The following is a 25853-nucleotide window of genomic DNA, read 5'->3' as shown; positions in this document are numbered from 1 at the left end:
TGAGTTGAGGGGCTTGGAAAAGGGCTTTGAGGCATGGTGACAGTTGTTCATGTGATATGCCTGTAAATAGTGTTGTATGCAGTTAGCAATGCAGTCTCCAACCAGCTGATGGCATCAGAGCTTGGTCACGTGACGTGAGACACTCATGAGTTGGTAGTAAGACGTACAACAGGACAGTCGCACATCGGATAGTTCCAGAGCCAACTAGTCTGTATAGTATTCTGTATGTTATCCTTCCACGTATTCATCAATAAATTATAATTCAAGTTAAGTCACCAGCAGTTCCATGAGCATCATTGCCACGGCAAGACAACAGGATGCACCACGGCACCAGGAGTGTTGAACATTTAAAGGTAACAGCAGAAAAGACGAAGTAATACCAGCCGAAGAACGAAAAAAGAAAAGATTCTTCAACCGACCTGTGGCGACTCAACGCAATAAACAACGGCGAAGCTCGAGATGGAGAGTTTAAAGGCACCCCACCAGCTTCACGTATCGGGTAACATAGACGCAAACTGGCGCGTTTTCAAATAGCAGTTTAAGCTCTATGTTTCAGCCCTTGGTCTGCAGGCACAGGTTGGCGAGAGGCGCATTGAATGCTGCTCACGGTGGCAGATCCACAAGCAATCGAAATCTACAATACCTTCGCTTTTGATAGCAAAGAGGAAGAGACACCATCAAGTGATTGAGTATACTTTGATCGGCATTACTCTCCGAAAAAAATGAAACATTTGAAATACACATTTTTCGTATGCATACCCAGAAACCAGGCAAATCTTTTGACAGTTTTGTCACTGACTTGAGGCTGAAGGCCCAATCCTGCAATTTCTGTAATCTAAAATCTGCGAGCAAATAGTATTTGGCATATTAAATGAAAAGCTCCTTGAGAGATTGCTGTGGGAAGATTTGATATTGGAAAAAGCAATTAAGATTTGTCATGCGAGAGAATTGGCTGCACAGCAAATCAGTACACCCAGCTCAAAACATTTTGGCGCCAACATGGAAGAAGATGCCAGCGCCATCAACACTGTGGCTCAGGTCAATAAGAAACATGGTCTCAGTGCGGGCGGCCATTTTAAGCGGCTGACCGGGTCCGCCATTTTATGCCAGAATTGTGGCAACCGACATGGCCCATGGTAATGTCCAGTGTGGCCGTACGAATCACTTTGCAAAACAATGTTTTTTGCATCCTTCAGTGGATCAAATCAGAGCAATTAACACAGTGGGTGAGATGCCCCTAGAAGAGCATTTCTTCATTGATTTCATTTCAGACAAGGATCAGAGCAGTCCGACCGAAAAAAGTGAAGAAATCCTTTTGAATAGCGGCACGGTAGCACAGTGATTAGCACAGTTGCTTCACATGGCCAGGGTCCCAGGTTTGATTCCCGGTTTGGGTCACTGTCTGTGCAGAGTCTGCACGTTCTCCCCGCGCCGACGTGAATTTCCTCCGGTGCTCAGGTTTACTCCCACAGTCCAAAGGTGTTCAGGTTAAGTGGATTGGCCATGCTAAATTGTCCTTAGTGTACAAAATGGTTAGGTGGGGTTACTGGGTTATGGGGATAGGATGGAGGTGTGGGCTTAGGTTGGGTGCTCTTTACAATGGCCGGTGCAGACTCGATGGGTCAAATGGCCTTCTTCTGCACTGTAAATTTTATGGCACCTTTGAATGGTCGTGAGCAGCTGAATGGGTCAGAAAGCGAGTGGCCAGACGGTTACTGCGACTCTCAACGAGATATGCTGGTGCACTCACTTGATGAGAAGCAAGCAAATGTCCAGGCGAAAGGCGACAAATCAGATGAGGTGTCGGAAGAACCAAAGGGAATGCCACATTTCTGGTTAAGTCTTCAAGAAGGTGTATATACTCAGTGGTATGATACAGGAGCATTGATGAACTGAGATTAAAGCATCTACAAGATGCGAACATTAAATGTTCAGGGCATACACAGCCAATGAGCTTCATTCTGGAGTTTACGTGTGAGCCAAATGAGTATTTTATAAACGAGGTAATTACGAAAGAATACCAGCTGGAATTGCGGCCTGACGTGCATGAATTCTCATTCTGTGAGGAACCAGAAATCACGGGATGCACCGGGTGCCAGATCAGCTGGAAAAAAGGAAACAATTTCACATTGAAGACCGTTAAAATGAAGCTGAACATAATGGTCGAAGCACTCGCAAAACAGTTATGAAAACTGTACCACATGAATTATTCTTTAATTTCTTCAGTCCTCCAGAAGCTCCGCAGCACGGAAAGTTAAATACAAGTTCTGCAGCAAGACTCACTGCTGACTTTGAAATTGGTCGCCTCCTGTGTAAACACATAATTGCATGTGCAATGTCGTACTTTACAGGAGACGTCTTTGCTGATGATACTGACTCCAAGGATGAGCACCTTGATGATATTTATGAAGACGATGAAGAAAGCAAAGGTCTGGAGGATGAGCCAGAGCTGGACGAATATGAAATTCTAGTGAGGGTGTTTCGTGGGAGAGATGGCAAACTCAGTGAGGGAGCCTGTGCAGCGCTACATCGGTGGTTTGGTGGGAATGACGAGGTGGTTACAAGGGGTGCCCAGCCTGCGCCGAACACCGAGAAGTGCAAACGCTCTGAGATGGTGCCAATAGAGATGGAAAGTAAGATTGGAGTAGCAGATACCTCGGAGGAAAACGATGTAGCTCCGAACAAATTAAAAATAGAATACTTAGTACCCATTGTGGAGAAACTAGCTCCAGAAGCATACGGGGAATCATTGCAGCCCTATGAAAAAGTTCAGGTAGTGAACTCCCTGATACCCAAGGCCACTCCACCGAAGGAGCAAATGTCGGTATCCATTTGCATTGCACCAAACAGGAAGGCTGTTCAATGAACCTCCAAAGCTGCGTTTCGAAACGTCAGATGCGTTATGTAGAGAAGAGGGGCGCGAATCTCCCAAAAGATGATGAAGTGTCATTTTGGGCTACTCTCATGGGGTGTTTCCTGCTGACTTTTTGAGTGGGATCCAGACCTGGAATCACCTATACGTAGTAATTTTTGGGGCTTGGGTTTTTCTCACCGGTCTCACCCACACCTATGGCAGAAACTGCGGGTTTGGCAACCCCAGCTCTGTTGCAGTTGCCCACCGCTATCTAACCACACTTATTACAATTTGTGGGCCATGGGGAGTTCCTCACCGAGCTAACCCACACTTGGAATTATTTTCACCACTGGGGAGCTGAACTCGCTGGCCAGACCAGCGCCTCAGAGATCAGGCCATCATTTTGAAAGGGTGCCCCAATCTTTAAGTGAGCTTGAGGGTCCCCCATACCCCCGCCCCCCCCATCCATGGGCAATGTCATCCCCCAAATACATGGGTATGACACCCAGGCAAACTACTAATCGGTGTCCGGGTGAGGCCTAATGGCTCATTTGAATAAACTGGATCTGCACCAGATGCAACGTGGTAGGAAAATCGCGCCCTAGGTCACAAAACAGAAAATGCCCTCAGAGATTGAAGGGGGAGGGTTCAGCGATGATATCTCTTAAAACTGAATCGTTAGCATGAGTAGTTTTACATAAGTTGCTTTATTAAGGATTGAGATGAATTATAGGACTGAGTAATCATTATTAACCATTAAACATGTATTTGTAGGACATAACAGTAATAATTACTCAAATGGGATTTAGGATAGCTCACTTGACCAAAAGGGCATTACTTCTGACATCTGTTGTTCTGTTTCTCACAAAGTCAGAAACTGCTGGGATTGTACGCAGCTGCCAGGATGAGGATCAATCATGCGCTGCTTGCGACTCTATTGGGTGAAGTTTAAACACTGCTTGCAATTCTATTGGATAAGTTTAAAAGAAGCAGCTTCAGGGATTGGATCGCGTTCAACTGGGGTGGGCTATTGATTTTTGAACGTTGTATAATTACTGTGCTCGGCTCTTTGTTCGGTAGAACAGGTCTTGATATCCAGTCTGTTCTCCGTGAATACGTAATAGGCTTGATTAAATAGCCATCTTGTCCAGGTTGTGGTGTTTTTGTTTCTCTCTTTACTGAGCTGAGCCACAGGGAATAACCCCACATGGAAGCTGACTCAATACCTTGAAACCACTCCTACAGAGATAAAGGAGAGGGAAGGATAAATAAAATCAGGAAGACTTGCCCCAAGCTGCTGACATACACATCATTGCAGTTGGATCAGGAACAGACATCAAAAGAAGCCATATAAATACTGTGGCTACAAGAACAGGTCAGAGGCCAGAAATTCTGCACTGAGAAACTCACCTCTAACAACAAGGCACAAGTCAGATGTGGGATGAAATATTCTTCATTTACCTGGGTAGTGCAGCTGCAACAACACTCAAGAAGCCCAACACCGTTTCGAACAAAGCAGCCTGCTTGATTGGTACCCTATCCACCACCTTGAACAGTCACTCCTGCCGACTCACAGTGTGTACCATCTACAAATCTCTACCACCAAGAAGGACAAGGGCAGAAGATGCATGGAACACCATCGCAAGTTCCCCTCCAAGACACACACCATCCTGACTTGGAACTGTGGTTGTTCCTACAACATTTGGAACTGCAATGTTACAAGTAGGCAGCTCACAGCTCACTGGGGCCGGTTTAGCACACTGGGTTAAATCGCTGGCTTTTAAAGGAGACCAAGGCAGGCCAGTAGCACGGTTCAATTCCCGTACCAGCCTCCCCGAACAGGCGCCAGAATGTGGCGACTAGGGGCTTTTCACAGTAACTTCATTTAAGCCAACTCGTGACAATAAGTGATTTTCATTTCATTTCATTTCACCCCCATCTTCCCCAGGACAAGAAGGGTTGGGCAATAAACGCTGGCCTAGCCAGTGACGCCCATCCGTGAACAGATACATTTTTTAAACCGGCAAAGAGTCAGAATTGCCATCGTCCCTCACTCCCCAAAGTAAACAGTTAAAGAAAGAGGTTTGAGAGGTGATGGAGTACAATGGATAACAAAACCAAATGGAATAAAATAGACAGTTCTAGCTAGCCAATTATGCTACACTGGTTAACATCAGTTATATCATTAGGCTGGGCTTCAGAGTACATGCGCTGAAAAATAATAATTGTTCTAACATCCACAGGAACCATTTGTTTGTCAGAGCAAACATTTTGCATATTGGAATCAAATATCTGAATCCCTGCAGCACACTTGGGATGCCAGAAGCTGCCTGATTCAGCCACATTTTAGTTGAGACTAAAATACCAAAGTCACAGTTGGGAAAGAAGGCTCTGAAGTGTACTGAACATTCTGTGCCTTTTTCACTTCAACCTAACTATAATCCTGCTCCGTACACCATAAATTCTGGTGCATGGAACAGACATGCCTGAAGGGTTTTGTTTCTGAATACGTTTTGCACCATTGAACTCTCTAGCTTACCCTTTCTGTACAACTATATTTTCTTCTTGAGGTGGTTTATTATTTCCACCTTAAAACATATCTCTGGCTGCAGGTAATTGACTATACATCCTGAATAATAATGAACCTTGCAACATGTATGCCTTACTCTTCCTTGCCAGTGATGCTCACACCCCATGAACCAATATTAAAACCTTATGAAAAATGATGTCAATTCCATGCAAAAAAATGAAAATACTAAAGAGTGTTTTTTAAAATCAAATAAGTGGTGATATCTACTTCCTAATAATGATGTCAACAAATTTTCACAAAATGCTTTCTGCTGTTAGGACATGGGAAAAATAAGTGCAGAGCCCAAAAACTGTCATTTATTTTCTCGTCTTCCTATGTGGCATCATCCTGTGCTGAATAGTGTCTTCTGAACAGATTGTGTATAGACCCAGTTCACAGGCCTTTAATAACGATTTTCAATAGCCATCTGCAAGCTGGTAGATAAAAATGGTCCTGAGTGTCAGGCATTGCTACTTATTTTTTTCTTCTCTGTGACTTCTTCAGTTGGTAGCTCCCAACAACTGAACAAACGACACACTATCTTTTTTCCTTACAGCCATTTTGAATAGTGCAATGTTCTCTTATTTCTTTGCACTCTCAAGCTTAGTAAGTATTCTAATAATCTTTAGTTTATTTGTATCTTTCAAACAACAAAGAACAGGAACAGGCCCTTCGGCCCTCCAAGCCTGCACCGATCATTTGTCCTATCTAGACCAACCACCTGTATCCTTCTATACCCCGTCTGTTCATGTGTCTATCCAAATGAGTCTCGGGCAGCACAGTAGCATAGTGGTTAGCATAATTGCTTCACAGCTCCAGGGTCCCAGGTTCGATTCCGGCTTGGGTCACTGTCTGTGCGGAGTCTGCACATCCTCCCCGTGTGTGCGTGGGTTTCCTCCGGGTGCTCCGGTTTCCTCCCACAGTCCAAAGATGTGCAGGTTAGGTGGATTGGCCATGATAAATTGCCCTTAGTGTCCAAAATTGCCCTTGGTGTTGGGTGGGGTACTGGGTTGTGGGGATGGGGTGGAGGTGTTGACCTTGGGTAGGGTGCTCTTTCCAAGAGCCGGTGCAGACTCGATGGGCCAAATGGCCTCCTTCTGCACTGTAAATTCTATGAAATCAAAAGATCAAAGGTCGCAAACGTATCTGCCTCAACCACCTCACTTGGCAGTGCATTCCAGGCCACCACCACCCTCTGTGTAAAAAACTTTCCCCGCACATCTCCACTGAACAGTTCAAGGTACACTGACTGAGGGAAGCTCAGTGAATAGGCCCAGTAATACGAAAAGGAATAAAACGGGAAGTAAAAACATCAATGGAAAGTGACGCGACAGGTTGTTACATGAAGATATTATGGGTTCAACGATAAGGAAAATTAGGAGAAAAGTTAAGAGGAAAATTAATTTAGGAGAGGTTACTGATCAAGATGTTAAGATTCACAACAGAGGTATAAAAACCAATATAAGTGTACTTTACCTGAATGCTCGTAGTATTCGAAATAAGGTAAATGAGTTGATGGCGCAAATCATCGTGAATGACTATGATTTAATGGCCATTACTGAAACATGGTTAAAGGATGGTCACGACTGGGAGTTAAATATCCAAAGGTATCACTACTATTCGCAAGGACAGGTAAGGGAGGTGGTGTAGCTCTGTTATTTAAGGATGACATGGGCACTATGGAGGATAAGGTTGAATCCATTTGGGTGGAAACCAGGAATAGTAAGGCGAAAAAGTCACTGATAGGAGTAGTCTATATAAACCAAATAGTAACATTATGGTGGGGCAGGCAATAAACAAATAAATAACTGATGCATGGTACAGCAGTTATCATGGGGGATTTTAACCTACATGTTGATTGGTTTAACCAGGTCGGTCAAGGCAGCCTTGAGGAGGAGTTTATAGAATGTATCTGCGATAGTTTCCTAGAACAGTATGTAATGGAACCAATGAGTGAACAAGCGGTCCTAGATCTGGTCCTGTGTAATGAAACAGGATTGATTAATGATCTCATAGTTAGGGATCCTCTTGCAAGGAACGATCACAATATGGTGGAATTTAAAATACAGATGGAGGGTGAGAAGGTAAAATCAAACACTAGTGTTTGGATTGGATTTGGATTGGGTTTGTTTATTGTCATGTGTACCAAGGTACAGTGAAAAGTATTTTTCTGCGAGCACCTCAACAGATCATTAAATACATGGGAAGAAAAGGGAATAAAAGAAAATACATAATAGGGCAACACAACATACGCAATGTAACTACATAAGCACTAGCATCGGATGAAGCAAACAGTGTTAATGAAGTCCATAAGAGGGTCATTTAGGAGTCTGGTGACAGCGGGGAAGAAGCTGTTTTTGAGTCTGTTCGTGCGTGTTCTCAGACTTCTGTATCTCCTGCCCGATGGAAGAAGTTGGAAGAGTGAGTAGGCCGGGTGGGAGGGATCTTTGATTATGCTGCCCACTTTCCCCAGGCAGTGGGAGGTGTAGATGGAGTCAATGGATGGGAGGCAGGTTTGTGTGATGGACTGGGCGGTGTTCACAACTCTCTGAAGTTTCTTGCCGAGCAGTTGCCATACCAGGCTGTGATGCAGCCCGATAGGATGTTTTCTATGGTGCATCTGTAAACATTGGTAAGGGTTAATGTGGACATGCAGAATTTCCTTAGTTTCCTGAAGAAGTATAGGTGCTGTTGTGCTTTCTTGGTGGATGCGTCGACGTGGGTGGACCAGGACAGATTTTTGGAGATGTGCACCCCTAGGAATTTGAAACTGTTAACCATGTCCACCTCGGCCCCGTTGATGCTGACAGGGGTGTGTACAGTACTTTGCTTCCTGAAGTCAATGACCAGTTCTTTAGTTTTGCTGGCATTCAGGGAGAGATTGTTGTCGCTACACCACTCCACTAGGTTCTATATCTCCCTCCTGTATTCTGACTCGTCATTATTCGAGATCAGGCCCACTATGGTCGTATCGTCAGCAAACTTGTCGATGGAGTTGGGACCAAGTTTTGCCACGCAGTCGTGTGTGTACAGGGAGTAGAGTAGGGGGCTAAGTACGCAGCCTTGCGGGGCGCCGGTGTTGAGGACTATTGTGGAGGAGGCGTTGTTGTTCATTCTTACAGATTGTGGTCTGTTGCTCAGAAAATCGAGGATCCAGTTGCAGTGGGGAGCCAAGTCCTAGGTTTTGGAGCTTTGATATGAGATTGGCTGGAATTATGGTGTTGAAGGCAGAGCTGTAGTCAATAAATAGGAGTCTGATGTAGGAGTCCTTGTTTTCGAGATTCTCTAGGGATGAGTGTAGAGCCAGGGAAATGGTGTCTGATGTGGACCGGTTGCAGCGGTATGAGAATTGCAGTGGATCAAGGCGTTCTGGGAGTATGGAGGTGTTGCGCTTCATGCTCAACCTCTCGAAGCACTTCATTACAACTGAAGTCAGGGCCACTGGACGGTAGTCACTGAGGCACGTTGCCTGGTTCTTCTTTGGTACCGGTATGATGGTGGTCTTCTTGAAGCAGGTGGGGACCTCGGAGTGGATTAAGGACAGGTTAAAGATGTCTGCGAATACCTCTGCCAGCTGGTCCGCGCAGGCTCTGAGTGCACGACCAGGGATCCCGTCCGGGCCCGTCGCCTTCCGAGGGTTCACTTTCAGGAAGGCCAATCTGACTTCGGAAGCTGTGATGGTGAGTATGGGTGAATTATGGGCTGCTGGGGCACTCGCCAGCAGATTGTTGGTTACCTGCTCGAACCGAGCATAGAATGCATTGAGTTCATCGGGGAGGGGTACGCTGCTGCCAGAGATACTGTTCGACTTGGCTTTGTAGCCCGTTATTTTGTTTCGTTCTTGCCACAACCGCCGAGAGTCTGTCTGTGACTCTAGCGTGGTTTGATATTTTGTGCTTAAACAAAGGAGATTACAATGGGATGAGAGAAGAGGTAGCTAAGGTGGACTGGGAGCAAAGACCTTATGGTGAAATAGTTGAGGAACAGTGGGGAACCTTCCAAGCAATTTTTCACAGTGCTCAGCAAAGATTTATACCAACAAAAAGGAAGGACGGTAGAAAGAGGAAAAATCGACCGTGGATATCTAAGCAAATAAAGGACAGTATCAAATTGAAGGAAAATCATACAAAGTTGGAAAGATTAGTGGGAGACTAGAGGACTGGGAAATCTTTAGGGGGCAACAGAAAGCTACTAAAAAAGCGATAAAGAAGAGTAAGATAGATTATGAGAGTAAACTTGCTCAGAATATAAAAACAGATAGTAAAAGTTTCTACAAATATATAAAACAAAAAAGAGTGGCAAAGGTAAATATTGGTCCTTTAAAGAATGAGAAGGGAGATTTAATAATGGGAGATTAGGAAATGGCTGAGGAACTGAACAGGATTTTTGGGTCGGTCTTCACAGTGGAAGACACAAATAACATACCAGTGACTGATGAAAATGAGGCTATGACAGGTGAGGACCTTGAGATGATTGTTATCACGAAGGAGGTAGTGATGGACAAGCAAATGGGGCTAAAGGTAGACATGTCTCCTGGCCCTGATGGAATGGATCCCAGAGTGCTAAAAGAGATGGCGAGGGAAATTGCAAATGCACTAGTGATAATTTACCAAAATTCACTAGGATCTGGGGTGGTCCCGGCAGATTGGAAATTAACAAACGTGACACCACTGTTTAAAAAAGGAGGTAGGCAGAAAGCGGGTAATTATAAGCCAGTTAGCTTAACTTCGGTAGGAGGGAAGATACTGGAATCGATCATCAAGGACGAAGTAGCGAGGCATCTGGATGGAAATTGTCCCATTGGGCAGACGTAGCATGGGTTCAAAAAGGGCAGGTCATGCCGAACTAATTTAGTGGAATTTTTTGAGGACATTACCACTGCGGTAGATAACGGGGAGCCAATGGATGTGGTATATCTGGATTTCCAGAAAGCATTTGATAAGGTGCCACACAAAAGGTTGCTGCATAAGATAAAGATGCATGGCATTAAGGGTAAAATGGATCGAGGATTGGTTAATTAATGGAAAGCAAAGAGTGGGGATTAATGGGTGTTTCTCTGGTTGGCAATCAGTAGCTAGTGGTGTCCTTCAGGGATCAGTGTTGGGCCCACAATTGTTCACAATTTACATAGATGATTTGGAATTGGGGACCAAGGGCAATGTGTCCAAGTTTACAGATGACACTAAGATGAATGGTAAAGCAAAAAGTACAGAGGATACCGGAAGTCAGCAGAGGGATTTGGATAGGCTAAGTGAATGGGCTAGGGTCTGGCAGCTGGAATTCAATGTTGACAAATGTGAGGTTATCCATTTTGGTAGGAATAACAGCAAAAGGGATTATTATTTAAATGATAAAATATTAAAACATGCTGCTGTGCAGAGAGACCTGGGTGTTATGTGCATGAGTCGCAAAAAGTTGGTTTACAGGTGCAACAGGTGATTAAGAAGGCAAATGGAGTTTTGTCCTTCATTGCTAGAGGGATGGAGTTTAAGACAAGGGAGGTTAAGCTGCAATTGTATAAGGTGTTAGTGAGGCCACACCTGGAGTATTGTGTTCAGTTTTGGTATCCTTACCTGGGAAAGGACGTACTGGCGCTGGAGGGTGTGCAGAGGAGATTCACTAGGTTAATCCCAGAGCTGAAGGGGTTGGATTACGAGGAGAGGTTGAGTAGACTGGGACTGTACTCGTTGGAATTTAGAAGGATGAGGGGGGATCTTATAGAAACATATAAAATTATGACGGGAATAGATAGGATAGATGCTGCACGTTGTTTCCACTGGCGGGTGAAAGCAGAACTCGGGGGCATAGCCTCAAAATAAGGGTAAGTAGATTTGGGACTGAGTTTAGGAGGAACTTCTTCACCCAAAGGGTTGTGAATCTATGGAATTCCTTGGCCAGTGAAGCAGTTGAGGCTCCTTCATTAAATGTTTTTAAGATAAAGATAGATAGTTTTTTGAAGAATAAAGGGATTAAGGGTTATGATGTTGGGGCCGGAAAGTGAAGCTGAGTCCACAAAAGATCAGCCATGATCTCATTGAATGGCGGAGCAGGGGCCAGATGGCCTACTCCTGCTCCTAGTTCTTATGTTCTTGTGAACTTTTCCCCCCTCACCTTGAACTTGTAATTTTCAGTTCCGCCCTCGGAAAAAGTCTCCAACTGTTCACCCAATCTATACCTTTCATAATTTTATAAACGTCTATCAGGTTGCCCCCCAGCCTCCGTCGTTCTAATGAAAACAGTCCGAGTCTATTCAGCTTCTGTGCTAAGCTAACACCCTCTTTACGTCCTGGTAAACGTTTTCTGAACTTTCTCCAAAGCTTCCACGTCCTTCTGATAGTGTGGTGACCAGAATTGGACACAGTATTCCAAATGCGGCCTAACCAACTTTCTACATAACTGGAGCATAATTTGCAAACTGTGATACTCAATACCCTGTCCGATGAAGGCAAGCACGCCATATGCTTTCTTTACCACCATTTCCACCTGTGCTGCCACATTTAACGATCTGTGGACCTGCACGCCCAGATCTCTGTGTGTCTCTATGCTCCTGAAGGGCTGGCCATTTATTTTAAAGCTCCCATCTGAATTGGGTCTACCAAAGTTCATCACCTCGCATTTGTCCGGGTTAAATTCCATCTGCCATTTCTCCGCCCAATTTTGCAGCCTTTCTATATCCTGCTGTATTCTCTGACAATCTGCCATCTGCCATTTCTCCGCCCAATTTTGCAGCCTTTCTATATCCTGCTGTATTCTCTGACAATCTGCCATCTGCCATTTCTCCGCCCAATTTTGCAGCCTTTCTATATCCTGCTGTATTCTCTGACAATCTTCATCAAAGAACAAAGAACAGTACAGTACAGGAACAGGCCCTTCGGCTCTCCAAGCCTGTACCAGTCATGATACCAACCTTTGCCAAAACCCTCAGAATATCCTTGTGCCGTATCCCTCTATACCCATCCTATCCATATGTTTGTCAAGATGCCTTTTGAACGCCGTTAATGTATCTGCTTCCACAACCTCCCCTGACAATGTGTTCCAGGCACTCACCCACCCTTTGCGTAAAAGAACCTGCCTCGTACATCTCTTCTAAACTTTGCCCCATGGACCTTAAACGTATGCCCCCTGGTGACTGACCCCTCCACCCTGGGAAAGAGTGCCTGTCCATCCACTCTATCCATGCCTCCCCATAATCTTGTAGAGCTCTATCAGGTCACCCCTCAACCTCCATCTTTCTAATGAAAAAAGTCCGAGTCTATTCAGCCTCTCCACATAGCTAACACCCTCCAGACCAGGCAACATCCTGGTAAACCGCCTCTGCACCCTCTCCAAAGCTTCCACATCCTTCTGGTAGTGTGGCGACCAGAATTGTGCGCAATATTCCAAGTGCGGCCTTACCAAGGTTCTATACAACTGTAGCATGACTTGCCTGTTTATACACTCGATGGCCCCTCCAATGAAGGCAAGCATGCCGTATGCTGTCTTGACTACCTTGTCCACTTGTGTTGCCACCTTCAAAGATCTGTGGACATGCACTCAGATCTCTCTAACTTTCTATATTCCTAAGTGCTTTGCCATTTACGGTATATTTCCCCTCTATGCTAGACCTACCAAAATGCGTTACCTCACATTTGTACGGATTGAACTCTATTTGCCATTTCTCTGCCCAAGTCTCCAACCTATCTATGTCGTCCGGTGTCTTCTGACAATTTTCAACACTATCTGCCACTCCACCAACCTTGGAGTCATCTGCAAACTTGCTAATCAGACCAGCTACATTTTATTCCAAGTCATTTATATATATTACAGCAGAGGTCCCAGTCCCTGCCAAATGCCACTAGTTACAGACCTCCATTCGGAAAAACACCCTTCCACTGCTACTCTGTTTTCAATGGCCAAGCCAGTTCTGGGCGGTACGGTAGCACAGTGGTTAGCACTATTGCTTCACAGTGTCAGGATCCCAGGTCCGATTCCCGGCTTGGGTCACTGTCTGGACAGAGTCTGCATGTTTTCCCTGTGTCTGCGTGGGTTTCCTCCGGATGCTCCGGTTTCCTCCCACAAGTCCCAAAAGACGTGCTGTTAGGTAATTTGGACATTCTGAATTCTCCCTCCGTGTCTCCGAACAGGCGCCGGAATGTGGCGACTAGGGGATTTTCACAGTAACTTCATTGCAGTGTTAATCTAAGCCTACTTGTGCCAATATGATTATTATCATTAAATTATTATAAATCCATCTGGCTCGTTCACCCCTGACTGCGTGATGTAATCATTTGCACCAGCCTGCCATGAGGGACCTTGTCAAATTGTCAAATGCTTCACTAAAGTCCATGTCGACAACATCCTCAGCCCTTCCCTTGTCAATCATTTTTGTCACGTCCTCAAAAAACTCAATTAAATTAGTGAGACATGACCTCCCTCATATAAAACCATGCTGTCTGTCGCTAATAAGACCCCTTACTTACATTCACTTAATTTCAGGGTCCTTTCTAAATTTCTTCCTATCAAATTTGCTTCAATTAAATTCTTTTTCCTTTTTAAAATATTTTATAAAAATATTTTAATTTTTTTAAATTGCACATGCTAAAAAAACAGAAATGATGGAGCTGAAAGATAATTATCATGCAAGAATATGGGAACAGTTCAGTCCAGTCCCATCAACCCAACCTTCTGTCTCAGAGATCTTACTCCATTGTTTACATCCATTCTCACTTAACCCATATTTATGTACTTACTGTTGAATCAAAAATTCACTTTCTATTCTTTTGAAGCCATTATCTGAATAAGTTTCACTGCGGTTGGGTGCAGCTAATTCATGAGTTAGCAGTTTAGTGTGAATTGGTCACTGATCATAACTGTAACTTGATGCTTAGACATATCTTCTTGAAAGGGTTCGACAGGGTGGAATGTAGCCATCTGGGATGGCGACTTACAAAGGAAACATGGACTTACACAGACTCAAGGGAAATATGGCCAATACAGGATTCAGGGAAACTCAGAGCCTAAATGTATATTTGTTAACAGAGAACCAGACAGTATTGAAACCCCTAGCCAATTTGCATTCTAATGTCCCATTTCCCCAGGACAAAGGACTTGTACTCAGGTATCAGATATAATTCCAGACACATCGGCACCACTCCCTTCACCCAGTAAGCCCAAATGGCCAAAATCAATGACCGCGCAGGACATGCCCAGCCACCCGCTCCTTTATTGGCTTAAATCGAAGGCAGTAATCGAAGCCTGCCGAATTATTGGGTCCAAAGCTGAGGACCGCCCAAAAGAGCGCAAAACCCCAAAGGATAAAGAGAGACACTGCCATGTGTTCGATCTCTTTTGGCACTGGCACATCGGCACTCTTCGGCCTGGCATATACCTGAAGCCAACTGCATCACCATGACCAGAAGCAAGTTCAAGATCAATGACCGCTACCAAAGGAATGAGCCCAGCAGACCAAAGTTACTTCTCCAGACCCAGCCACTCCAGATCCGAACAAAGGCCTTGATCTTCTGCCAAAGCCGGGTGCCTGAAGTTAAGTACAGGTTGTTGTAGTGTTAGGTACAATTTAGCTTGTAGTGTTTTTATGTTGCATGTGTGAGTTAATCTTGTGTGTAAATAAACTATTATTGAACTTGAACTAACTGACTGGTTGTTGGTCTTTGATCGATATCCGGTTGAACCTTGTAGTGGTATCATTTGATACCTGGCGACTCTGAAAAGCAATATTATCATTAATAACGGTCATATTATTAGCGTCTCCGGTGCAAATTGGCAACAGGAAGTAGAGAAAATGTTTTCACTCATGGGAGGAGCACAAAGATAGTGGTCCTATATATAACAGTTAATATAATAGGGAATCCAGGAAGAGCCTTCTTAGCTAGAGAAATTGGAATGTGGAACTCACTCTAACATGGAGTGATTAACATGCTCATCACTCTAACATGCACAGATGCATTTAAGAAACACCTACATAAATACATGACAGAAAAGAACAATTGTAGGATCTGATGGTAAGGTTAGATGCTGAAGAGTGGGAAGAGGCTCATGTGGATGATAAACACTGACATGGACTCATTGGGCTGAATGGTTTGTTTCTGTGCTGCACGAGATGTAGCTCGATGTTGATGCATAAAGTCTCTCACTCTATCCAGCGTTTATTTAAAAAGCTGAAGAGCCTTCCCCCAAATAGTATTTTTTACAATATTCTAATCAGCCTATTAAAGCAAATGAAGAGAATAAAGTTAGAAAAATGTTCTACACCCTCCGGCTTAAGTGGCATAATACAAAATCATAAAACGCAATCGGCAAGTATGCACAATAAAGAACCTGAGTCTGATCCAAAGCTTATCACTCAGTAGAATGAATGTCATTGCATTTAAAATGTTGGCTTCCTACCCAACTCAGAAGCAGTCAGTCATCAATGAGGTACAACAACCAGTGCATGCGTTGAACCTTCTTATTAACTACAATGGAACCTCAGGAGAATGAATATCGACATGTCGCTATCATTCAATTTCCAACAGATTATTAAAATACAGATGAATATTAAGGTGCGTACCCAATCTCCTGCAACTGAAGGTAGACTCAGATCCTGAGGAGTTTATGTTGCTAGAAAATCCTGATTCAGAAAACCGTCTTGATCCCTGCCTTGAGTTGAACTCCTTTGAAGACTGGGCACTAGGGGGAGGTATTTTCCCAAAGTTTTCTGAGTTTATTTGCCTGATGGCATCCTGTGCCCTCGTCTTCTCTTTCTTTAACATGTTCACGAGAATATCTGAAGTAGCCATTCAAGGAAGAAAACAGTGAAAACAGTCTTTGTTCTACTCTAATGGATAACAAGGAAATGGGAATTTTAATTGATACACCTGTTTTAATAGTGCAGGAAGAGGACAGAATGTCAGCAGTATAAGGGAACTTAAAAATAAGTCAAGGGACTAAATTAATTTAAGTAAGAAAATAGCCGTGGCAATAAAAAACAGAAGTTGAACAAATCTCCTGGACCTGAGTATTTCCACCCTAAGGTATTAAAGAAACAGGTTAGGAATGAGCAGATGTTTTAGTTATCATTTTATAAGGTTCTCCGGATTTTAGAATTGATCAGAAAATGGCACTCCATTGCTTAATCAATGAGGCTGGTTTAGCACAGTGGGCAATGAACAGAACAATGCCAGGAGCGCGGGTTCAATTCCCATACCGGCCTCCCCGAACAGGCGCCGGAATGTGGCGACTAGGGGCTTTTCACAGTAACTTCATTGAAGCCAACTTGTGACAATAAGCAATTATTATAACTGGGGCTGGTTTAGCACAGTGGGCTAAATAGCTGGCTTGTAATGCAGAACAATGACAGCAGCAGGGGTTCAATTCCCGTACCGGCCTCCCCGAACAGGTGCTGGAATGTGGCGACTAGGGGCTTTTCACAGTAACTTCATTGAAGCCTACTTGTGACAATAAGCGATTATTATTATTGTTATTATTAATAGAAAAGGATGGGAGAAACCAGAAAATCACAGGCCCATCAGTTATGAGTTGCGGCTAAGTTACTGGAATCTATCATCAGGGCTAGAGTGAGTGAGCACTTGAACAAGTATGAGCTGATCAAGGAGACAGGATGGGTTTGTGGAGTAAATAATGTTTGAATAATAATGTTTGAATAATCATGTTGAATCTTTTTGAGGACTAACATGGTGGACAGAGTTTCAATGGAAATTATCTTTCTGGACATCCTGAGGGTGACAATAAGGTTCTGCACAAGGGGTAATTAACAAAAACAGAAGTGCACAGATCCACGGAAGGCATGATAGTTGGCCCACACAGTTGGAATTAAAGATTTGCCAGGAAATAAAGTATATGAGCAATGCGAAGCCTTCAAAGAGTTCTGATACATGCTGAACATATTCCCATGAGCTGGAAAGGAATTGCATCCAGAGCAAGGACTCACTATATAACTAATAAATAGAAATTAAAATGAAACAGAAAAAGGCTTATGATAAATGTCAGGTTCATAATGCAGCTGAACACCAAGTTGAGTACAGGAGAACAGAGGGGAGCAGAAAAAGAAATAAAAGGGGGAAAGAAGACAAATGAGAAGAGAGTCCCTGTTGCATGAAAGGGAACTCAAAAGTCCATCATGAATATATAAATAGGAAAAGGATTGTCAAAGGAAGGTTAGAGTCAATTAGGGATCAGAAAGATCATCTTGAGGAGGCAGATGTGCATAATGAGTACCTTCCAGCTGTCTTCACGAAAGAAGAGAATGCCACAAATGTCACAGTAAAGAAAGTATTAGCGCAGTAATGGGCAACCTAGGTGAGAGGCCCTCCATCATATCCGTGAGCTGCATGAGTGACACTGGATATTTTCCATTAACCATAGCCCCATGAATAAGATTAAATACATTTCAGAATCAGTTACAGAACATGCTAAAATAAACATTTGTATATTGATAGAAATGTCATCAACCTCAAATGGCAAAAACAACTATATTACTTATGCTTACATTAACATGACTTCTGGTTGGATCGGTCCTCAACATGTTTTCTTAGATTAGGACTCAGCAATACGCAGACATTTGTCAATTCAGCATGTCTGATCATTTCCTCTTGGTTTTTAAACCCAGCAAATAAAGCATCTGCAGATTTGATTGAGCATTATTTTACTGATTCGCCATCTGAGAATTTCTTGCCATTTTTTTGCTAGTAACCAAGCAATACAAAAGCTAGCCAAAGTAAATGCATAATTCTTATTTAATTCTTATCTAAATGCCTGCCTCTGTGTTTTCATGGCTTCCTTCAGATTTGAAAGCTGTCGAGCACGTTAGGCAGAACCCACCGAAAACTTTTCCCTGTGAGAGCCATGGCATTTTCATAATGTTTGTATGTTTTTGGAACTGCTATCACTTCATTGTAAATTAAGCACAAAGGTCTCCCTTTCCATTGAGTAACAAAATAATCCAGCTCCCAACTCTCTTTTACCATTCAGCCCTCATCGGGGATAATCCAGGTAATTATAGGCCGGTGAGCCTGACGCCAGTGGTGGGGAAGCTGTTGGAGAAGATACTTAGTGTTATGGGTCAGGGTTTAGAAAACTCCAAACTATATCATGGAGTTCATCTGACCCACGACTTTTAATAGATTGTGGTTATGTGAGCTCAAGGGTCTACTTTACAGGTGTGATGCAACAGAGATCTAAAATACTTTTAAAACAAATCCGTGTTTATTTATGAATCCAGTTAACACTTTATAAACCCACAGTAAACATGTTAACAACTATCAACACCAATAACCCCCACAGATACAATATTTTGTAAGTAACCCTTCATCACTTTCCCAACAACAGCAATAAGTCCAAAAGACCCTTTTTACAGAAAGCCAGCAGGTTTAAATTCTCTACAGAAACAGGTATTACTTTAAAATCAACCAAATGAACATTCTTCAGCTTGCAGAGATATCCATACACATCTGCTTGCTTTCACTGCAGCTTTCCACGCTGAAAACGAAACTAAAACACACAGACACACATCAGCTTTTTGCTCAAAGCGAAAGTAAAAGCAGAGTCACAGCTCAGCTCCACCCACACACTGACATCACTGCAGCTATTTGATAAACACCTATTTCTTAAAGGTACACCCACTACAGCTAATTGATAAACATCCATTTCGTAAAGGGACTCTCACATGGCACTTAGGGACAGGATTTATTCACATTTGGAAGCGAGTGGACTTGTTAGTGATAGGCAATATGGTTTTGTGCAGAGAAGGTCTTGTCTTACCAAACTGATTACTGATGTGGCACGCTGTCGGGATTCTCCATTTCGCCGGCTGGTCAATGGGGTTTCCCATTGTGGGGCAGCCCCATGCCGTCAGGAAACCCGCAGGCTGCCGGCAAACCGGAGAATCCCTACAGCGAAGAATTCTGCCCGCTGTCTTCTTATAGTTAAATTATTTTGTTTGTTTAAAGCCATAGAATCTTGTAGCGTTATTATCCTAGTAAGTAACTAGGATTTCAAATTTTGCCTACTTTAAACATGCACTGAAAAGGATGGCAGATTTTAAAGTAGAAATTGAAGATTTCTGCAAGTAAAACTAGGGATTCATGCTGGGCTGCTGAGGGAGGTAAGGACATAAATTGCTGAGGCTCCTGCTGCAATCTTGCAATCATCTTTACATACGGATCTGGAAACAATGTTCCATCCTTGCGCGAAAAGGCAATAGAGATAAACCCGTTCATTGTAGACTAGATACTCCGACAGTGAAGATGAAGGAACTTTTAGAGATAATGAATTGGCACTTGAAAAAGAATGAGCTAGTAAATGACACTCCAACATAGATATGATAAAAGTGTTTGACAAACTCGATTGAATTATTTGATGAAGTAACAGACAGGGCAAACGACAGTTAACGCAATTGATATACACATAGGCTGTCACAAACGCATTTTATGAAGTACAATTTACTAAGCTTGTTAACAAAATTGAAGCCCATGAGATTAAAGAAGGAATGGCAGCATCAATACAGATTTGCTGAAGGCAAAAAGAAGAAGGTTGTGTATAGTACACAGTGGTTTCCCCAGGGGTTGGTATTAGGATCACTCCTCTTATTGATCTATAAAACAAACTATGCTTGGTTATATAAGGCAACATTTAAAAGTTGGCAGATGACAATTTAAAACTAAAATCAGGAAGTACATATCTATGTAAACTATACTAATTGCAAATTACAAAATACCAATCGATACATGAGCTGAGATTCCTTTGTATATTCAAGTGGTGACTGAAAGAACCTGAAACCTGGATGTCATTTGTGGGAACCAGTACTAAATGGTGCTCGCCCGAGGTCCCCGAGGTGAAGGGATTGAATCCCAAAGCCTCAGGTACCTTTGCAATTTGCACATTAGAATAAGGCTTACTGCTTCACTCTGATATCGAGATTTGCCAAAAACCGATCCGCGCCCATTGTGGGACAGGTGGATCCCAAGAGCGGGGTCTCCCGGCTTTCACCGGCCACGCTGCGCCGCCCAAGATGCTTTTCTGGTGCAGCGCGGCCAGAAGATCGCACCCATTGGGACATCAGCATGATAATTCCTGACCCGCCGTCTTATCCCATGTTACTGAAAATTTCCGGTCCCAGATTTGGGTCCCACCAACCATTATGAAAGTTCATTGCATTTCAGCACACGTTGACGGGAACATTTTCTCATGGAGTCAAGGCTAGTGATGAAATAAGTTGGTTGGCCTCAGTAAACATATACAACTTGATCTTGTGACTCTGGATGATGCCATCAATGGAAAGCATTAGGAAATTAAGAGAGACACAGTTGGATACTTTAGAATACTCCCAACATAACTGTTAGTTCAAGAAATATAAACATAAAAGGATACTGATTTCATTATCTCGTTGCTGCACAATTTCTCTTAATTTCTTTTCTGCATTCATGATATCAGCTCCATGGGGATCAGGGGATGGGAGTCCATTCTCCGTCTGAAGTCCGGGTTTCAGTTCTTTTCCTAAACACTGGTATAGGGAAGTAAGTAGGTAAACATTCTGGTGATGTTGTATGTTTTAAAGATGAACTTTGCACATTCCAAGGAGAGATTATTATAAATATTTTTCTATTTTCTAGACACATAATTGTTGGATTTAGACTGGCTTCGGTCTCCATCAGAATAAAAAAAATTGCAGGTTGCCATGTTTTGAACAGTACTTGCGCATTATGCCACATCCTCCCAATGAACATGACATGATATACAGTGACAGCATGTTATAATGCAGCGAGTCAAAAGACAGTGAGGAATCACAATATAGCCATTGTAATGTTTACAGAATTATCATAAGTGAAGCCAATATTTGTTTTAAACGTTTGGATGATACTTTTAAAATGGAGAAAGTTCTCACTCATTGCAAAAGGGTTTATTTCTCTCCATTATGAAAAATCAAGAGTGTTCAAATGCCCCTGTATAATTTGCAGCATTGGAATCATGAAGCCAAAGTGAAGTGTAAGTTTAGCAGCAGTGCATTATTCCAAGGGACCCTCTGCCTGCTTTGTAAATGTGCATAACATGGGTGCAGACTTTGCTGTAGAAAAAGTGAGATTATGAGCACTCGCTGTTATTAAAGGAGAAAACTGGACAGCAACTTCTAATGTCTGCTAAGGGGCAGTTACACGTGGAAATCTGGGCGTTGCTATTTAATTTGTGATGGCCTCAAAATTACAATATAGGAAGGGCATGAGGTTGCTGTTTTTACCCATAAGTTATCCATTAAACTTGGCAGTCAAAAATATGGCTGGTGCATTCAGATATAGACTATTTAAATTGCAAGAATTAATTACTATCAACCAACTCTTAGTCCTGACAATTTAATTTTTTATAAGTATGGAATTTCATTCCTTCAGAATGTAATTATCGTCGGAAATTTAAAACATGAAATTTAAAACAATTTCCATTTCATCTTTCTTCTAATCCCATATTTCTTTCCCTCACTTTATTTCACTTTATGAACTTGATTTAACATTGCCTGGTTTACATCCTGCATGTCTCAGTAAGAATTCATTTATCTGTTATGGACAGGAAAGAAACAGACATGCTGCACTGATTTCTTCTCACCAACTGTTGTAAGCAGAAGGTGCTTTGAATTATTTTCACAATATGGTGGTGTGGTTTCCCAAACACTTGGTTACATGATCCAACTTACCAATAATCCACAGTGAACATGCGTTATGATGAACGTAGAAGGTCAGTTCAGTTCACACTAAAAAAAATAAGGGATGGGATGTCCACAATGCCCTACTCCACCAAGCATACACGCACACAGTACAGAGATGAGGAGGTGGTGAGGTTAGAGAAGTCCAGAGGGTGTTTTCTTTGCGGCGTGTTTCAGTTCTGATACACTTCTGGTTGAAGATAATAATATGAAAATCCTTGAAACAAACACTAGTGCAGCGTAATCAATTTCAATGCTTAGGCCACTTGGCAGAAGTTGATCAGAGACTTTTAAAATCAAGCAGGCTTTGTGGAGTTGAGAGATGGTAACTGACTGCTTGTACAGCCAGGTTGCTAGACTCCTTTGCTGTTGATGTTCATCAGCAGTCTGAGAATTTCTCAGTTCTCAAAGACACATAGAGATTTCAAAATGGTCACTCAAGTTGTGTGGCCTTTCTACACACTGACTTCCAAAAGGGATGTTTATCAAGTAAGTGGTTTTGATTTCAGGACTAAGGTCCCAGTCTTCGATTGTTGAAAGAGTTACCATCCATATTGAGGATCTGGTGTTGAGAGGCCATTCATTGCCTGGGCAGACTCATTGACTCCACTAGCAAGGTGAGCTTATCAGATGCAAATTACATCCCTTTAGTTCCCTTTTGAAATGGGCTTGGACAGGCCCAGGTGTTCAATGAATCAGTTAGGAGCTTTGTTGGTATAACAAGTTGATGTGTGAATCTCCTGGTTTTAGTGATTACAAGGGATCTGTAGAATAAAGTACAAGAGACCACTAGCTGAAAAAAAATTGTTATTTTGTTCTTGTAACTCCTGGGGTTAACTCAGACAAAGGGACAATCTTTTTGGTTCAGCAGGAAATCCATTTTTTTAAAAAGCGATAAGCAAATTTCTGAATTTCTTTTAATGTCCCAGAGATCCAACAAATCTAATTGGTGAAGGGTACACGCTGTTACTCTCCCTGCTTGCACAAGTCATGGCATTGCTCTGAAGGGAGTTGCAATGAAAAGGGTCTTTAAATACCATAAGATACAGCTCGAAAACCCACAAAAAGCCTGTGGGCAGCTGTGAGAAAAATGAAGAGCGAAATCCGTCCCTTCGAGGCTGCTGTCAAATCAAAATTATGAGTCATAGTAGTTGTAAAACATGCTTGTACTGGATGGGAAGGGAGTTAATATCCAAGAGTGGGACTTCCTGACTATTTTCCATCTATTTTCACCTGAGACACACATGTGATTTAGAACCTTATGAATAAATGAATAATTCATGTCCCATGCTGTTTTCCGGACCTCAATGTTGTGGGGATGTGCATCAATGTAAATGCATGTAGGCTAGCTAGACACTAGAGGGAGCACCAGAAACATCACACACAGACACACTCAACCAGTTAGATAGGACACGACCAATGGACATTCACGATACACACAGAGGTGACACTACCACAGGAGGGCATTTCACCAACCCATATATAAAGGACACCTCACACATGATCTGCCACTTCCCAGTGGAGACGGTCAGTGAGAAGAGACACAGGGTTGATTCAATATTACACCCACCACGTGGATTGCAGCAACTGGTTAGTCAGTCTGGGTAGCTCTAGTAGGATTAGCAGTAGTGTTGAACCCGAGTAATAGAAGTGTAAATAGTTTAATAAACGTGTTGAAGTTATCTCTATGTCTGAACCTTCCTTTGTCAAGTGCACCACAAGGAAGCCGCTTATGTTACACCGAGAACGCAACAAATCATAACTGTTTCAATCCACATAGCCATACCTCAGCGTACAGTGACAACCAGCAACGATACCCAGGCAAGATGTTCGAGATCCGGGTTCCGCAGCAGCTCCAATGCCACAGTGATCTCCGCGAAAACTGGCATGTATTCTGGCAAATTTTTGAAATCTTCCTGGTGGCGGCCGAACTAGAAGAAGTGGCCGATGCTGAAAAGACAGAGCTTCTCCTCACCATCGCTGGTGCCAGAGCAGAAGAAATCGTTAAAAAATTCAAGTTCTCCAAAGGGCGAAACAGGGGCGACTTCCAAGCAGTACTGGACAAATTCGGCAAATACTGTGAGGAAAACACACTCCAACCAGCAAGAAAAGGTAAGAGAAGCGCCAGTACTCACCACGAGGCCGAGATCTCGGAGCAGAGAACAGTTTTGATCGGCGGCCATCTTTCTAAAGAGACTGCACTTGCACAGTTGCGCGTGAAGCGCACAGAATGGAAAGGACCGTTTTGCGCATGCGCGGCGTCTCGCACATGCGCAGTCACCAAAACGGCTATCGGTACAGGAACAGCGCTTCCCACGTATGATGTCACATGCGTCATGACGTCAGAGGCCCCGGACCATGCCCATTTAAAGGTGAAACCTCCCAAATCAAAGAGAAAATATTTTAAAGCCGGAAAACAACCTTCCTTCACCTGGAATGTCAGCACAATGCCTCAAATCGAACCAGGAAATGAAATTAACCTCCGAAGAACCCTGCAACAAGCAGTTACCTACGCTCAAACCGATGATTACGACCTTGAATATTTCGATACCGACCTTTACATTTTCTCTGGACCTCGCAAGCCCAATGCCAGCTCCGACGCAAACAGTGATGATATGGTCCTAGAAGACAACAACTTGGACGAACCTTTCACCTTGGGACGCTACCCCAGTACCAAATCTGAACCGCAACTAGACGTGTTGCACATTGGCGACCCCCGTACTGAATCCGATGCAGACGCGGATTCATTCTTTGGATTTGAGGATCTTCAGCCCAGCAGATATGACATCCCAACTCGTGAGTGCAGGATAATGCTGCACCCTGAAACCAAGAGACAGAGAGTGGTACAAGCCACAGAGAGCGGCCTGCTGCCACACAGAGCGTGGTCCACGCACCGCTCAGGGTTCCTGACTCTACGAAAGAAGACATGCAAGACTCCACCCCGCAGTCCTTGCATGAACAAAAGTGACTCCAGTGTCACAAGACTCCACAGCGAGCTCGTGGACAGACTCCACAATTGCAGAAATGCAAGATTCCAGAGTGCAGTCCTTGCACGAACAAGAAGTGACTCCAGTGTCACAAGCCTCCACAGCGAGCTCGTGGACAGACTCCACGATAGAAGAAATGCAAGACTCCAAAGCGCAGTCCTTGCACACACAAGACGTGACTCCAGAGTCACAAGCCTCCGCAGCGAGCTCATGGACAGCCTCCACGATAGAAGCAACGCAAGACTCCGACGCACAGTCCTTGCAGGAACAAGACCATGAGGGTCTAGCAACCTCCTCTGACCAACTAGCGGCAGACGATGCAAGTCTGCCATGCTCAAGTAAACAGCAAGAAGACTATGACAGTCGGCCACGCTCCAGTGCACAGCAGGACGACCATGACGGTCTATCATGCTACAGTGAAGAACAAAGCAACGATGACAGTCCAAGCCCAAATGCAGGACAACAGCAAGACAATGACAGTCCACCCACATTGTTTGCACCATCAGATGAAGACTCTGACAATTTACCCAACCCAAGTGAACAACAAGCAGCTACGGAGGCTCTACCCACGGTATGTGAGATGAGTGATGACAGCATCTCACTTCCCATGCAAGATGTGCAAAGTGACAGACCTCAGCTAGTGTGTACAGAGGCACTCGACGATCACTGTGAGACCACTGGTGACTCCGGTGACACCATGATACTTCCACCCTCATTCGCTCGAACCTCTCCACAAGTCAATGCATTCCTGCATGT

The 25853-nt window shown here is 43.4% G+C and overlaps 1 protein-coding gene across 5 annotated transcripts in view; it reads right to left on the bottom strand.

Moving 5' to 3' along the window:
* Positions 1–25853, bottom strand: part of kif6 (kinesin family member 6) — an 848078-nt gene that overhangs the window by 416311 nt on the left and 405914 nt on the right. For all 5 annotated transcript variants that reach the window (XM_072500179.1, XM_072500178.1, XM_072500180.1 and 2 more), the window contains 2 exons: positions 20790–20922; positions 15973–16188 (listed from right to left, as the gene is read on the bottom strand). In XM_072500179.1, coding sequence (XP_072356280.1) covers positions 15973–16188; positions 20790–20922 — 349 coding nt within the window. The remainder of the gene's footprint in view (positions 1–15972; positions 16189–20789; positions 20923–25853) is intronic.

Source organism: Scyliorhinus torazame, chromosome 4 (assembly GCF_047496885.1).
Source record: "Scyliorhinus torazame isolate Kashiwa2021f chromosome 4, sScyTor2.1, whole genome shotgun sequence".
NCBI classification, from domain to species: Eukaryota; Metazoa; Chordata; class Chondrichthyes; order Carcharhiniformes; family Scyliorhinidae; genus Scyliorhinus; species Scyliorhinus torazame.
The sequence above is the reverse complement of the archived record's forward strand: the minus strand, read 5'-3'. Positions and strand labels throughout refer to the sequence as shown.